Source organism: Arachis hypogaea, chromosome 11, assembly GCF_003086295.3.
Source record: "Arachis hypogaea cultivar Tifrunner chromosome 11, arahy.Tifrunner.gnm2.J5K5, whole genome shotgun sequence".
In the NCBI taxonomy this organism is placed as follows: Eukaryota; Viridiplantae; Streptophyta; class Magnoliopsida; order Fabales; family Fabaceae; genus Arachis; species Arachis hypogaea.
Genome location: NC_092046.1, coordinates 9,296,284 through 9,311,158, shown reverse-complemented (window position 1 = coordinate 9,311,158; position 14,875 = coordinate 9,296,284). Strand labels below are relative to the sequence as shown.

Here is a 14,875-nt window from a genome sequence, read left to right as displayed (position 1 = left end):
CTTTTGGAGCGAAATTTTACTTATTTTAGTGCGATTTTTGACAAACAAAAACCAGCAAATAAATGCTATATAAAACTCAAAAGATAATGGATACTTCATTATCTAAAACTATATCGTTTAGAGTAAACTACCATTTGTACCTACGAAAGTTGAAAATGCTGACATATCTACCCATAAAAAAGGAAATTATCATTTGTACCCATAAAAAATAGTTTTTACAAGCAAAATTATCCAAACCCTAAAAAATTACCTAAAATCTCTAAATTATCCTTATCTTCACCCAATCATCTTTCTAACCCTAACCCTCTTCACCCAGCCACCACTTCCCTTTTCCTTTCTAATCTCAAATTCCACCACCATCTCATTTCCTTTATCACTACCATCACCACCACCACCACTATACCTCCATCATCATCTTCTTCACATGCAGCAGCAGCAACAACAGCAACAATAGAAAAAGCAGAGAAAAAACGGTTCTTCCTCACTGAACAGCGTCGACGACGATGGTGGCAGTGACACCCATCGGTGCCGTCACCCTCTCCTCCTTCTCCGATCTCCTGCGCGCTCTCTTCCTTCCAGACCAGCGACAACGATAGCGACGGACTCAATCAATGGCGGCGACAGATGTGACGGAGCCGGCAGCAGCAGGGCGCGACAGCGCGACAGCTCCCCCTTCCTTGGTTCTGGCTCGCATCTTCTCTTTGGGCTCCCTCAACAACGGCGACGATGATGCGATAGCGGCAGTGAGTTCCCACGTTGCCAGTGCGGTCTCGCTCCCCCTACTCTTCTCTTCTTCTTCCTCGGGTGGGGGTGTGTGTGTGTAATGTCTCTGTGTGTGAGTCTTGGAGGAAAAGGGGGTGGTGGCTGGGTGAAGGGGGTGGTGGTAGAATTTGAGATTAGAAAGAAAAAGAGAGGTGGTGGCTGGGTGAAGAGGGTTAGGGTTAGAAAGGTGATTGGGTGAAGGAGGTGGTGTGGTGGTGAAGATAAGGGATTTTGCAGGTAAGAGAGTGTGTGGGGCAAAGAATCTGAAGATAGTTCTGTTGTTGTTGATGATGGTGAAGCCCTTTTTCTGGGTTGGGAATTCGAAGAAGCAGAAGAGAAAGAGAAAAGCAAAACACAGAAGGAAAGCGAGAGAAAGAGAAAGAGGAAGGAGTTGGCAGAGTTGACAGATTATGACGGCGGCGACGAGCTCAGAAAATGGAAGGAGAGAGAGGATGGGTTAGTGGTGGTGGTGGCATTGGTGAGGAAAAATGAGAACATTGAGAGAGAGAGAGGAGAGGGGGGGAGGAGAGGAGATGATAGTGGTAGTGGTGGAGAGAAGAGTAATTTAGGAATTTTATTTAATTTTTTAGAGTTTGGATACTTTTGCTTGTAAAAACCATTTTTTATGGGTATAAATGGTAATTTTCTTTTTTTTTAGGTAGATATGTCAGCGTTTTCAACTTTTGTGGGTACAAATGATAGTTTACTCTATTGTTTATATGTTCAAACGGGATACATATCACCATACATGGGAGGCAAGTAGAGGCCTGCCCCAGCTTTTTCAAAAAAAATAATAGTATAAATTAAAAGGCCCAACCCAAATAAAATATAATGCTTTTTAAATTTTTTTAAACTCCTAAATAATAAACACTACGTGTGACATTCTCTTTCTTTTATGCTGTTCGTTTTGACATTGAAAGTTTGAAATGTTCGGTTTTCTCTTCTCTTGGAGCACGCTCCACACCCTCACAGCCTCGGTCTTCCATCATAGCAAAGGTATTCACTACTCTCTACTCATTCTACTTTTTATTTTTTTATATAATTGTATAAAATTATTAATTAATAAATCATATTTTTTATTATAAAATAATATAATTTTATCTTTTTTGTGATCATATAAATTTATAGTTATCAGAATCGGACCGGACCGGTCGGTTTGACTGAAAAACCAATGAAGTATGATCTGGCCGGTTCGGTTAGTGTAATGGACCGGACCTGCAATTGAACCGGTCAACGGTGGTCAAATCCGTTAAAAACCGGCCAGTTTGAACTCAGACTGCATTAAACCCGCGCGGGTCTACGGTGCACATGCACGCTGCTGAGCCATCGTAGGAGCACTCTGTTCACAGCGAGAATGATTCGAACTTGGGTGGGTAGGGATATGGCGCCTCCTCTTACCACTGTGCCATCTTAATTCTTATTAATATGGGTGACAAAAATTAAATATATAATAAACTTTGAATGAATTTTTATTTATTTATTTTTATTCTTTTAAATATAGATTGACATATATACTAACACAAGTAATAACACATAATATACAAACATATTGATATTGATTGTGTTATTTTTTTATTTTCTCTTGTTCATTTAAATTGAGAAAATATTTTGTATTAGTGACTAATTTATTATCTTTTTTATACCATAAATTATATCTAAGAATTGATATTTGATTGTCATTAATATATTTTTTGAAAACATGTATTTAATTTTTTATTTTATTTTATTTTTATAATTTTATATTTTTATTTAATTATGACCGGGTTAACCGGTTGAACCTGTGACCCACCGGTTGAACCAGTAATCCAGTGATCCAGTGACCTAGCTGGGTTGATTACTGAGTCTGATAACTATGCATAAATTATAGATAAATAGCTTATTCATTTTTAGGATTTATTCTCTCCTTAACTTATTTTTTTATTTTTAGTGAAATTGATAATAACTTAGTAAAAAAAAAATATTGTTATTGATATTTAATTAATAAAACATATTCAGGCTTTGTTTATTTATGTGAGTATATAATTATTTTAATTTTTTTTTCAAGTAACAGGAAATTAGAACATTTTATAATGAGAAAACAAAGTAAAATTGATGCAATTTTTAAGAGAAAAGTTACTGATGATGTTGGAGTTCAAACAAGTCAACCCTCTAATCTTGTTTCACAAGAAGTTCAAGTAAGTGAACTTTCTAATCTTACTCAAAATACACATCAACAAAAAGCCAAATTTCCAAGATTAGAAAGAGATGTTGATATCTCTTTACTAGAAAGGGATCCAGGAAAGCGACGTCCAATTTGGCAGTATAATGTCAATGAACGTGATAAGATTCGTAGAGCATACATAATAGCTGGGTCATACCAACCAACAAATATTAGCTATCCAGCTTCTGGTAATAACAATCACCGTCGATATTTTCAATCTTCTTGGTTTAAGAAATTTTCAAGTTAGTTAGAATATTCAACAGAAAAAGATGCTGCTTATTGTTTGCCTTGCTACTTGTTTGGTAAACATTATGGTGCTCGCAATGATAAAAAAATACATTTTCAGAGTTAGGATTTAGTAATTGGAAGAAAGTAAACAATGGAGTGAATTGTGCATTTGTATGTCACGAGGGTTCTATTCTTAATTCTCCCCATAATTTATGTGTGAAATCTTGTGATGATTTAATGGCTCAATCTAAGCATATAGACAAAGTTCTTGATAGGCATAGTGATGAAACTATTGCAAATAACCACTTAAGATTGAAGACATCTATTGATGCTATTCGATGGCTTACATTTCAAGCATGTGCATTTAGAGGCGATGATGAAAGTCCTGAATTTTTGAATAGGGAAAATTTTATTGAGTTAATTAAGCTTTTGGCTTCCTGTAATCAGAATGTTAATAATGTTGTTCTTAAAAATACTCCTGAAAATGCTCAATATATATCTCCCGGTGTTCAAAAAGATATATTACATATCTTTGCTAGAAAAGTGCGTGCAACAATTCGAGAAGAAATTGGTGATTCTAAATTTTGTATAATTATTGATGAAGCAAGAGATGAGTCAAAGCGAGAACAAATGTATGTGGTTTTGAGATTTGTAGACAAGCACGGTTGTGTTCAAGAAAGATATTTTGATCTTATACATGTTTCTGATACGTGTTCTTTGACATTGAAAACAGAAATTTTATCAGTTCTTTCTCGTCATAATCTTGATGTTTAAAATCTTAAGGAACAAGGTTATGATGGACCTAGTAATATGCGTGGTGAATGGAATGGATTGCAAGCTCTATTTTTGAAAGATTGCCCTTTTGCTTATTACATTCACTGTCTTGCTCATCGATTACAATTAACACTTGTTTCTGCAGCCAAAGAAGTTTGCTATGTTCATCAATTCTTTTCAAAACTTACACTAATTGTGAATGTTGTGACTGTTTCTCCTAAACGTCATGATTAGTTAAGGGTTGTTCAAGCAAATAATGTTGCAAACTTAATTGCCGATGATCAACTTGTGACAGGTAGTGGACTTAATCAAATTGGTACTTTACAAAGAGTTGGAGATACTAGATGGGAGTCTCATTCGAATTCTGTACGTAGCTTGCTATACATGTTTGATGCTACTTGTGAAGTTCTTGAAAAAAGCACTGAAGAAGGTAATTTCTCCACTCGTGGTGATGGTAATGCTGCTTATGATGCTATCACATTCTTTGAATTTGTCTTTGTTTTGCATTTGATGAGAAATATTTTAGAAGTTAGTCATGATCTTTGTCAAGCTTTGCAACGAAAAAATCAAGACATATTGAATGCTTTAACTCTGGTTTCTACTACCAAGACTTTAATCCAACGAATGAGAGAATCAAGTTGGGAGGCTTTCATAAAAGAAGTTATATTGTTTTGTGAGAAACATGAAGTTGAAGTTCCTGATATGAATGCATTGCATATTCTAGTATGAATGCATTGCATATTCCTAGAAGAGGCCGTACTCGCAAAATTGTTGACCAAATTTCAGTGGAGCATCATTACCGTGTTAATTTATTTTTGGCTGTAATTGATACACAGTTGCAAGAGCTTAATGAAAGATTCAATGATAATATGGTGGAATTACTTACTTTAAGTTCAACTTTAGATCCCAGAGATAATTATAAGTTCTCCAGTGTCAACAAAGTATGTGAATTAGTAGAACGATTTTATCCAGGTGACTTCAGTGACCAAGAGAAATTTCACATTAGAATGCAAGCTCAATATTATGAACTTGATGTTCCTAATCATGTTGAGTTAACTAATTTGTGCACAATTTCGGAGTTATGTCAAGGATTAACGAAGACAGGAAAGTCTTTAACATATCCTTTGATTGATCGTTTGATTCGCTTGGTATTAATTCTCCCTGTTTCAACTGCTACAACTGAGAGATCTTTTTCAGCTATGAATATTGTGAAGAATAGACTCAGAAATAAAATGGAAGATGAATTTCTTACTAATTGTCTTTTGATTTACATTGAGAAGAAGATTGCTGAAAGATTTGACACCGATTTTATTATCAATGAATTTTATGATATGAAGAATCGACGTGTACCACTTCGTTAGTAAAAAGTATGCATATTTTGTTTGTACTTTAAATATATATTCTCTATCGGTATATTTTTGTAATGCATCTTACATTATAATTTATTTGCATATTTCTTTAATATTATATATGTTATTGGCCCCCCACGATAACATTTCTGGATTCGTCCCTGCATATCACTGTAGATAATGAAATATATGAGCAATTCCGTTTTGTTTCATACTATCCATTGATGAAATATACATGTCCAGTATTACTATTGTAAAAGACTTAATTAATATTTTTTTTCTTTTAAAGTTCATTGTTACTATTGTGAAGGACCTAATAATACTTTTTTTTTAAAGACTAATTAGTCCAAAATTAAAAATTTCGAAGATCTAATTGTTATTTTACTCTCAAAGAAATTAATAAACATTTTTTGAGTGGTGCAACAATACAAAATAGTAATATCCAAAAGCCACTCAAAAAAACCAAACCAAACCTGACCAAATAATTATGGCCTTGGTATAAACAATAATTATTACACCAGTGATAAAAAGTATAACAGAGAGTGTACATGATACCTAATTACTTTTAACCCAGGGATTAATTTTAAATAACCCCATCTAAATCATCTAAAAAACAAACCTTTTGGCATCTTTCTATGAGTAAAATTTATAACCGTCTTATAATATTTGTTACTAAGTTATTTTTACTTGTTAGTTCCTTCCACCATTCAAACTGTCTCTTCAGCTACACAGGTTGTCTTTTGCCTAGAATTATTTTAACTCTATCTCCATGTAATGTGTTCCAAACTTATACCATGGCTGAAATTTCATTATCTACCGGAAATGCAAATGGACTTTCTGGGAGATTCAATCCTTCACAGCTGCACAAAATTAAAAAATAAAAAATAAAACTAAGGTATAAATGTTAATTGGTAATATTAATGTATATTTTTCCCATAATTATTACTATATTACCTAACTTCCATTGGATTTGTATTAATAAGTGCAAAACATGTATGATAAATATTTGACAAATTGAAACATACCTGTCCTGATCAGTATAGTTAGCTTCTGTTTTTGTATATCCAGATTTGTCAGTTGAAGCATAACTACTGGAGGATCCAGTGGACTGATGATTGAAATGATCTGCAAGCAAGTATGATTTTAAATAGTATGAATTCATTTCAAATAATATGAAATGAAACAATTAAGCAAATATGAAAACCAAGTTAATACAGACCATCAGGAACCTTTAGCTCCTCCATGTCAAAGCCAAAATGGGGTGAATTCGACATCCATTTTCGGCCTAGCTGTAACTCTGCAATTCGTCTTCTTTGGAATTCAAGAGCATGCTCCTGCTCTTCAATGAGGAATCTCCTCAGGCCTTGAGGGTTACCGCATCTTCTTGGAACTATCAAAAGATCTTGTATTAGATGCAATGTATAAGAAGGGTGCCTTCTATAAGGAGTAAAAATGAACTATTATTCTATTTATAATAAAAAAATTTTAATTGGACTATAGGCCCATTTTTACTCCTTACACCTTTGTGGCTAAGTTGTTTCACTATGACCATAAATCAAGTACAAGAAGGGGTGAGTTTATTGTGTGAACCAAACTGAAAATATCATACTCACTTGTAAGCTCTGCATCCAGACCTACATAGCGAGACGAATAACAATCAGGGTGCTCAATCCTCTCTACGTACTTCCTGCATTCAAATTGAAACGCATATTGCATTCACGTGATGAAATTAACAGTACTTAATTAAGGTAATATTGATGGTTAAATATTGATACATAATAGGATAATACTAATAGTAGTAACTATCATTGTCAATGTCACATTCTGCTCTAAGAACATGAAAAATGTGAATAACTCAATTTTAGGTTTTATGGTAGGGAGAACTAGAATATGAAATGAATGGCATGGAGAATCTTCTTAAGTGAAATTTATATATAATTATACAATCAAATAAAGGTTTTATCGAAAAGTAATAAGTTGTCATTTGCAAGAAGAGAATTTGAAGGCATAAAACTAAAATCAACTTCTAATAAAAAAAGGGATTGGTTGCATTTTACATCCCTAAACTTTCGATTATTTGCATGTTAGCCTAAAAATTTTAACAATGTGTAAAGTGATTCCATGATCAATTTGCAGTTTTTAAAATTTAAGAACTTAAGTGCAAATACTATAAAGTTTAGATAAATTGAAGATAATGAAATGAGAGAAAGAGTAGAGAGAAGGAAAAGACCTATCAACTTTTGGCTTCTCCTTGTAAGGTTTTACAAGCACCCTAGAGCCACGAACATAATGGGGATTTCCCTTTTCCAAAATCATTTTAACAGTTTCTGGTTCAACAAAGGTCACAAATCCAAACATCCTTCTCTGTTGGCATGGAATCCTTACATCTTCAACACTCCCAAAGGTGCTGCAGATAAAAGGAGAAACATTATTAACCAATTTGAATTTGTTTACACAAAACAGATAGATGTGAGAAAAACGAACACATCCTAAAATTCAATTTACTTGAAGTAGTTTGAAACATCTTCCTCTGTGAAAGTGCTATCAGCTGGAAATGTCAAATATATTTGTCTTGACGCACTAATATTTTGACCAAACTCTCCCTTTCCTATGTATTTTGGAGCATCTTCTGCCAAAACCACTGCGTGCTGCCCATGAGGCCTATTAATCAATCATCAACTAAATTAAATTAAATTATATAGTCAATACACATTACTAAAATTAAAATATCAGTGACAATAGCATTTTTCAGATCATTATATTTGCACATCTTCTATAATTTTGGCTACATATTAGCCAAAAAAAACTACTAGCCACCTAGCAGAGAACTCTTGTCAAAAAACAAAAACGATCAAGTAAAGAAAAACATAATACATTATTGATTAAAGGGTAAAGTATATAATTTAGGAAGAGTTTTAAGTGTACCGAAAACACCGATGTTCTAGTTGCTTTAACCGTTGATCTGAATTATAAAAAATATATATAATATATGTTAATTGAAATCAACGGTTAAAACTGGAACACCAATATTCTCGGTACACTTAAAATTTTTCCTATAATTTATTCTTAAAATTTGTTAAAAGTTTTAAAAATATTCCTAATTTTTTTTTTGTTTTAATTTTGTCCAAAAAATTTTCAATTTACATCAAATATATTCCGGATAGCTAATTTTAAAAAAAATTTAGGACTAATTCAATAACAATTTTACAAGAATAACTTTCAACATAAATAAATCAGACATAGTTATCATGTATTATTGTTGAATTAGTCTTAAATTTTCTGAAAATTTAGGGTTTGTTTGAATACCATTTTTAGAAAATATCTTTTTTTTTTAATGATTCTTTTTTAAAAGATCTTTTACAAAAGTAAAAGTAATTTTATGTTTGGATATTTCATGTAAAAAGATCTTTTTATCCATCAATTATGTTTGAGTAAAATAAAATAAAATACTTTTTTTATTCATTTATTATGTGAAAAATATTTTTTTTTAAAATCTTTAAAAAAATATAAATTATAGCTTCTAAAAAAATATGTTTTTTTTAGTATTTTTATTTTTATTTTTATAAATTTGTCAAACACACTAAACAATTAAAAAAAATTTTCAATGAAAAAAATATTTTTTTATTAATTTAATAATATCCAAACAAACATTTAATTGTTAAAATATATTTAATATAAATTAAAAATATAAAAAATAAAATAAAATTTAGAGATATTTTAAAAAATTTTAACAAATTTCACAAACAAAATATATTTATCCCTATTAAAACAGGTTCGCCATTTAGACATTTTCATGTGACTAAGAATGTTGTTGGAGTAGATGTTAAAGGTTTAAGAAATGACCTGTCAAATACGCGAATGCAATTCTTCCATCTTGCAAGAAGCTTGGTCAAACTATAACCAGACTTACCATGTCTCTGGCTCTCAGTAAGATAACCTTCAGCCTGCAGTACCTTGTTATACTTCTCATAGTACGCCATTGGAAGCGAAGCTATCGAAATCGGACTTCCTTTTCTTGATTTCAACAGCTCCACGATTTCCGTCTCCAAATTCGCCAAAGACCCTGCCGAAATCACTTGATCCCCCTGAACCGAAGAAGAAGAAGAAGAATAGTCGTAGCTTCCGTACATCTCGTTGCCAGCCTGTCCGTGATAATAGCGACAACTAGCTCCATGCTTGCAATAGCCTTTGTTGAAATAGTGACAGGTTTTCACCGGAAACTCGTTCGAAAACCTCCTTCCGCCTCTTAACTTGCAAGGCAAGGCATCTGCAATGCAGTAATCATTTGCCATTCTTGTTTCGAATATTTCGAACTGCTTCTGAAGTTCCGAGAAAGAGTGATGATCCCAAGAAGGAGAGGAAAGTTGGAGGGTGATTAAGTGCCTTAGATCTGGAAGTGTGGTTAGTATCTGGAATTCGGTTTTGGCTTTGAAAGCGACTTCACGGATCAGGTGGTCTGGGTATGAAGCCAATTTAATCATCTGTTCCTCGCCATGTTCTTGAACAAGGAGGTATCCAATTATCTTTGTGGCATGCTCTGGTTCCAATTTTTGAAGTTTGTCGAAAACAATTCGAGTGTACTCTGATATATCCATTCCTTGTAGCATTTTCACTGCAACAATTTTGGAACAAAATATTAACAATTCTGCAACAATGCATTCTACAGGAAATTGTAAAAGTAAATTAAATCCGGAGCAATTAAGTATCTTTTAAATATTGTACTTTATTCAATCTGAAAGAGGAGAAATTAAAAAATAAATAATTCTCTTGATTTTTTGAACAACTGATATCTAAAAGTGAATATTTAAATTAATTAAATAATAAAAAATATTTAAAAAGATTTGCTAAAGACTAAAAGTTAAAGGACAATTAGCATTTCTGTATTAAAAAATAGTAAACATTAAATTGAGATTTTATTTACTCTTTTTAATCATATTTTTTTTTTAAAAAAAATTTAAATTCTTTTTTTAAAGATTTTTTAATGAAAAGTAAGAATTATTTTATGTTTATTAAAATATTTTAACCAAGCATAATAAAACAGATATTTTTATCAAATAATAGATATCTATTTCCTAACTAGGATATTCAAACAGACAGATTTGTCTCATTATTTTGTTTGCGATCGGAGCAGAAGAAAGGATTTTTTTTTTTTTCTGCTAATTTGGAAATAAGTAGAACGCATACTGAGGATTAATCAAATGGCAAAAATTAAAAAATTTTATGCATCAAACATATATATGTTCCCTCCAAGTGAATAGTTAATTTTACATGGCAAATCACAACATTTACAACTCAATAACACATCAAACATAACACACCCTTCATACATCCAGTAATAAATAAAGCAATTCATAAGAAAAGCATCCTGAGCAAAAGAAAAAAAGCATGTAAATAACCAAAATCTTTTAATCTACATACCCATCAAACAGCAGAATGAGATAAACCGTATGCAAAGAGGTCCAAACACAAATCTTTTGAAGGCCAACGAATGTTTTCTCTCTGAAGGAAGAAAGTAAGAAATGACCTTTATTTATAGTTAAATTTCGTAGAGAGATATCATGCTACCAAAAAAAGGCAAACACAAGGATGATTAAAAATTATTAAAATCCAGAGACATGCAAACACCCCTATTATTTTTTTTTTTTTTTTTTTGTGAAAGTAAAATAGTTGATGATAGTAAAATTAAGGGGGGAAAAAAACCGAGACTAAGAATTAGCACTTTTAGTTGATGTATGTGTTATGTGAAACTCATCATCACTTTCTGCAGTCTAATCTCTATTCTAAATTTGGTTCCTTGAATCCCTCTTTGTAAATACAAACAGTTGTAAAGTGATCACAGATTTCAGGCAATATTATCTGCATAATCCTCGATGACCTTTACTGCTTCTAAGAATTACCCCGATTACCAAAACAGCCATGAATTTTAATAACTTTCAACATTACGTTATCATCATCATCATCATCATCATCATCATCATTATTATTATTATTATTACAACAGATATATTTTTTATAAATATTATTTTGACACTAATATTTTATTAACTGTGACTATATCTGTTCTTTGGATTTTATTAATTTAAAAAAATCTAAATACAACAATCAATTAATAACAATGATATTCTCCTCCATATTTTTATTTAGACAAAAATACATATTTTTCTTTGATCTAAATTAATTTTACGGACAAAAACTAATTTAATATTATTTTATTCAACTTAACATTTATAATTATATGTTTATTATATAAAATATTATTCAATTATTTCAACGGCAATAAGAGATATAAAATAGGATAAGTGTTAATTAAAAAATACAAAATAAGATAATTCTTAGTTGCTTTGGGTTGATTTTTTTATTTTTTTTTTAAATATTTTTGTTAATTTTATGCATTTAACTAACATAAACCTTAAGAGTAAGAACACAAGTTAAACTTATCAATTAATTTATTTTTGTCAATTTTTAAAATTTGATAAAAGTTTTAAATAATACTAATTTTATGAGAAAGTACAGAAAAACAATAATAATTGTGAACAATACGACGTTAGGAACAATGAATTAAAAAAAAAGATAAAATTAAAATTAAAATTAAAATTATTAATTAATAATTTAATGTCAAATTTTAAAATTTTAAAAATTATGATTAACAATTAAATACATTTATATTGTGTACGGTTAATCCTAATTTCATTATAACCTCTTAATCTCCGGTACACATCCAAAACTTGCCATTACCAATCTTCGGTCCACAGCAAAAACATCACAGCCTGTGCACGAAGATATGAAAATAGCTTTCAGTCACTGTCTAACACAGAAGACAGAACATACCCAAACATGACTTCGCGCTTCTATTATTCTTCCCCTTCTCTTTTGTCCTATCAATATCGCTGTTCTCAATCCCATTCCCGCATCTCCCCTTCCCCAACCACCAAACCCAAAACCTCCCTTCAACTTATTTATGTTTCTTTACAACAATACCAACACCCAAAACAAGAAGCACCCTCGTCTTCTTCCAAACCCCGCCCCACTGCACGCCCTCCCCGCTCCCGGCCGGCCATACCGATGCCACCGTAGCCTCCCGCCAACACCGTTGAAGCCTCACCTCGCGCCATTGTCCCTTCGTAGCAAAGGCAGTTCTCTTTGCAGCCCCACCCATGCATCCCCTTGCCGCTGCACTTTCGGCCGTGCCGACGCCACCACAGCCCCTCGCCAACACCGTCACAGTCTTACTATGCGCAGCAATTCCCTCCGCAGCCATAGCCGCACTCGTGCCTTCTCCCTCACGTGTCCATTGATGTGGAGGGTGAACAATCTAACGAGATAAGTAGCTAAAGTTCATGCATTGATGACCAATAATATGCCGGTTGTTCAGTTCATTAAGTTGGTGGATGGTTATTGTATTTCTTACGGGGATGATTAGTTTAAGTAAATACAAGTAAAACATGCTAAATGTTAAGTTCAGTAGGTATGCATATGGTTATTTTAATTCTTAATTTGATGGTTATTTTGTTCGATTCAGTGATGTCCAATGAGGGAGAGATTGAAGCCGGTGAAAGGGAATGGTTGATGAAGGCACTGCGGCAGAGGGTTTAGAGATGATTTGGTAAATTAGGATATAGAAGATGGTTAAATTTTTGAAATAACTGAATAAGATTTTTGGTTTGAGTAATTTAAGTGGTTTTTTTTTTTACCTTCATTGGGCAAAATTTCCAGCCCATTGTTCACATTATTCAGATTCTTCATTGTCTACCTAATGTAGGCGAACCACAATTAACATTCACAACACAAAAGTGATTATGTCATTACAATTTAGAACATACATAGAGTAATTATCAGCTCGTATCCTCTTTTATTGGATACACAATACGAATGAAACAAAACACCACAAACAAACAAAAGAGTAAATAGTCATTTCTGATTATGAAAAGTTTAAATGCTGATATTTCTATACATGTAAGATGAAAATTAAAGTTATATCCAAGGTTCTGAAAATCGGTTCGGACCGGCCGATCAAATCGGTTTAACCGTAAATCGCTGAGAAAAACGATTCGGTTAATAGCAAAACCGGAAATTTTAAAAACCAAATTTGAACCGATGAACGGCCGAGAACCAATTGGTCGAATCAAACCGTGACCCGGCTGGTTTTTTGAATGCCCAACCAAACATTGCCGTCTCATTGTTTCAACCTCCAGTTAGCCCTAATCCCCCATTCAGATCCAGCTTCCAGAACTTGAAGTTAGAACCAAGGTTCTGAGAACCAGACCGGTCATCAAACCGTTCTAGTTACTGGTTTATTGGTTTATTGATCCAACCAGTTCAACCGGTAGTTCAATCGAAAAAATTGTTTATGAATAAATTATAAATAAGCATCCTAAAATATAATTATAGTCTAAGATAAATCTTAAAATATCTTCAAAATTTAAAATACTACATAAAATATCAACTAAATCTATATGATCTTATTAAAATACAACTTCAAAAATTAAATAAAAAATACTTAAATATTAAATGCCAACTTGAAGATGCCCTTAGTATATATTACATTATGGAATACAAAAGAAATTTATAACAAATTGAAAACGAAAAAAACATAAAAAGTACTACTAAACAGATACGGTAAGCAATAATAATAATAATAGCAGAAAGAAATTGCTTAGGTTGTAAATACTAAATATACAAATCTAAAAGCCAAGCGTTATATCAAATGCATGGTTCTGGTTTTTCTGAAGTTGCCATGTACATTAAATAAATCGTCCACACATATGCACAGGAACTATTCAGCAGTGGCTGCAGCAATTGTAAAAGCAGCAATTGTAAGAGCAATACCAAACCATTAGCAGATCAGCAAAAAAAATAGTGACTGAATTGAAGCTATATATCAATTAAAAATCCTAGAAAAGCAAAAGAAACATAGAAGTTATTAACAAAGGCAACTTCATCCGTGTTTATGAACCTGTAAATGGACTGGAGCAAATTTAAAAGTAACAAAATCAAAATAGGAGGATTGGTAGACAAGTTATTATTCACAATGCATTGTTAGCAGCAATTGCTTCTTGATTAATACTATCATCATCCATAACTGAAATTAATAAATCATTCATTCACAAAATTGAAAACAATAGTAGTACAAATTATCATTCAGCAACAAATATTATTACATTACGAAACAGCAACAAGTAATCCCTAATCACACTAAACCTGAAATTTCAACAACAGCAAGTAATCCTTAGTCACACTAAACCTGAAATTTCAACAAACATTACAAAACAGCAACAACTAAAAGAAAGAGCAGCAGCACAAAATCAGAAAAAATTAGCAATTTCAGAGTTTCAAAAATTAGCAAACAGAGGCTCTGGGGAGAGAAGACTGAGACATGAACAAGAACTGAAGAAGTGAAAGCAGTGACATTAACCTTCGACGGAGACACGGACGGCGACCGGGGAGACGACGGTGAGCGACGACACGGCGAGCTGCTCCAAGCCAACAAAATAGAGAAGCCACGGAGGACAGGGGGAAGGAGGACGCCAAGCTACAAGAGAGGGCTTGGCCACGGACGACACCG

At 32.6% G+C, this 14,875-nt stretch overlaps 2 protein-coding genes across 2 annotated transcripts; one reads left to right on the top strand and one right to left on the bottom strand.

Moving 5' to 3' along the window:
- The first annotated feature begins 611 nt into the window (after positions 1–611).
- LOC112720942 (uncharacterized) lies at positions 612–6,061 on the top strand. The gene is made up of 7 exons (XM_025772034.1): positions 612–810; positions 1,062–1,322; positions 3,450–3,889; positions 3,974–4,117; positions 4,199–4,687; positions 4,801–5,112; positions 6,008–6,061. The coding sequence occupies exons 1-7, from the start codon at positions 612–614 to the stop codon at positions 6,059–6,061; spliced, it is 1,899 nt and encodes a 632-aa protein (XP_025627819.1).
- On the bottom strand, positions 5,771–9,914 carry LOC112723782 (zinc finger CCCH domain-containing protein 18). The gene is made up of 7 exons (XM_025775208.3): positions 9,157–9,914; positions 7,819–7,974; positions 7,544–7,720; positions 6,927–7,000; positions 6,533–6,703; positions 6,339–6,438; positions 5,771–6,173 (listed from the first exon to the last, which is right to left on the bottom strand). The coding sequence occupies exons 1-7, from the start codon at positions 9,906–9,908 to the stop codon at positions 6,101–6,103; spliced, it is 1,503 nt and encodes a 500-aa protein (XP_025630993.3). The 5' UTR covers positions 9,909–9,914; the 3' UTR covers positions 5,771–6,100.
- Between the last annotated feature and the right edge of the window lie 4,961 nt (positions 9,915–14,875).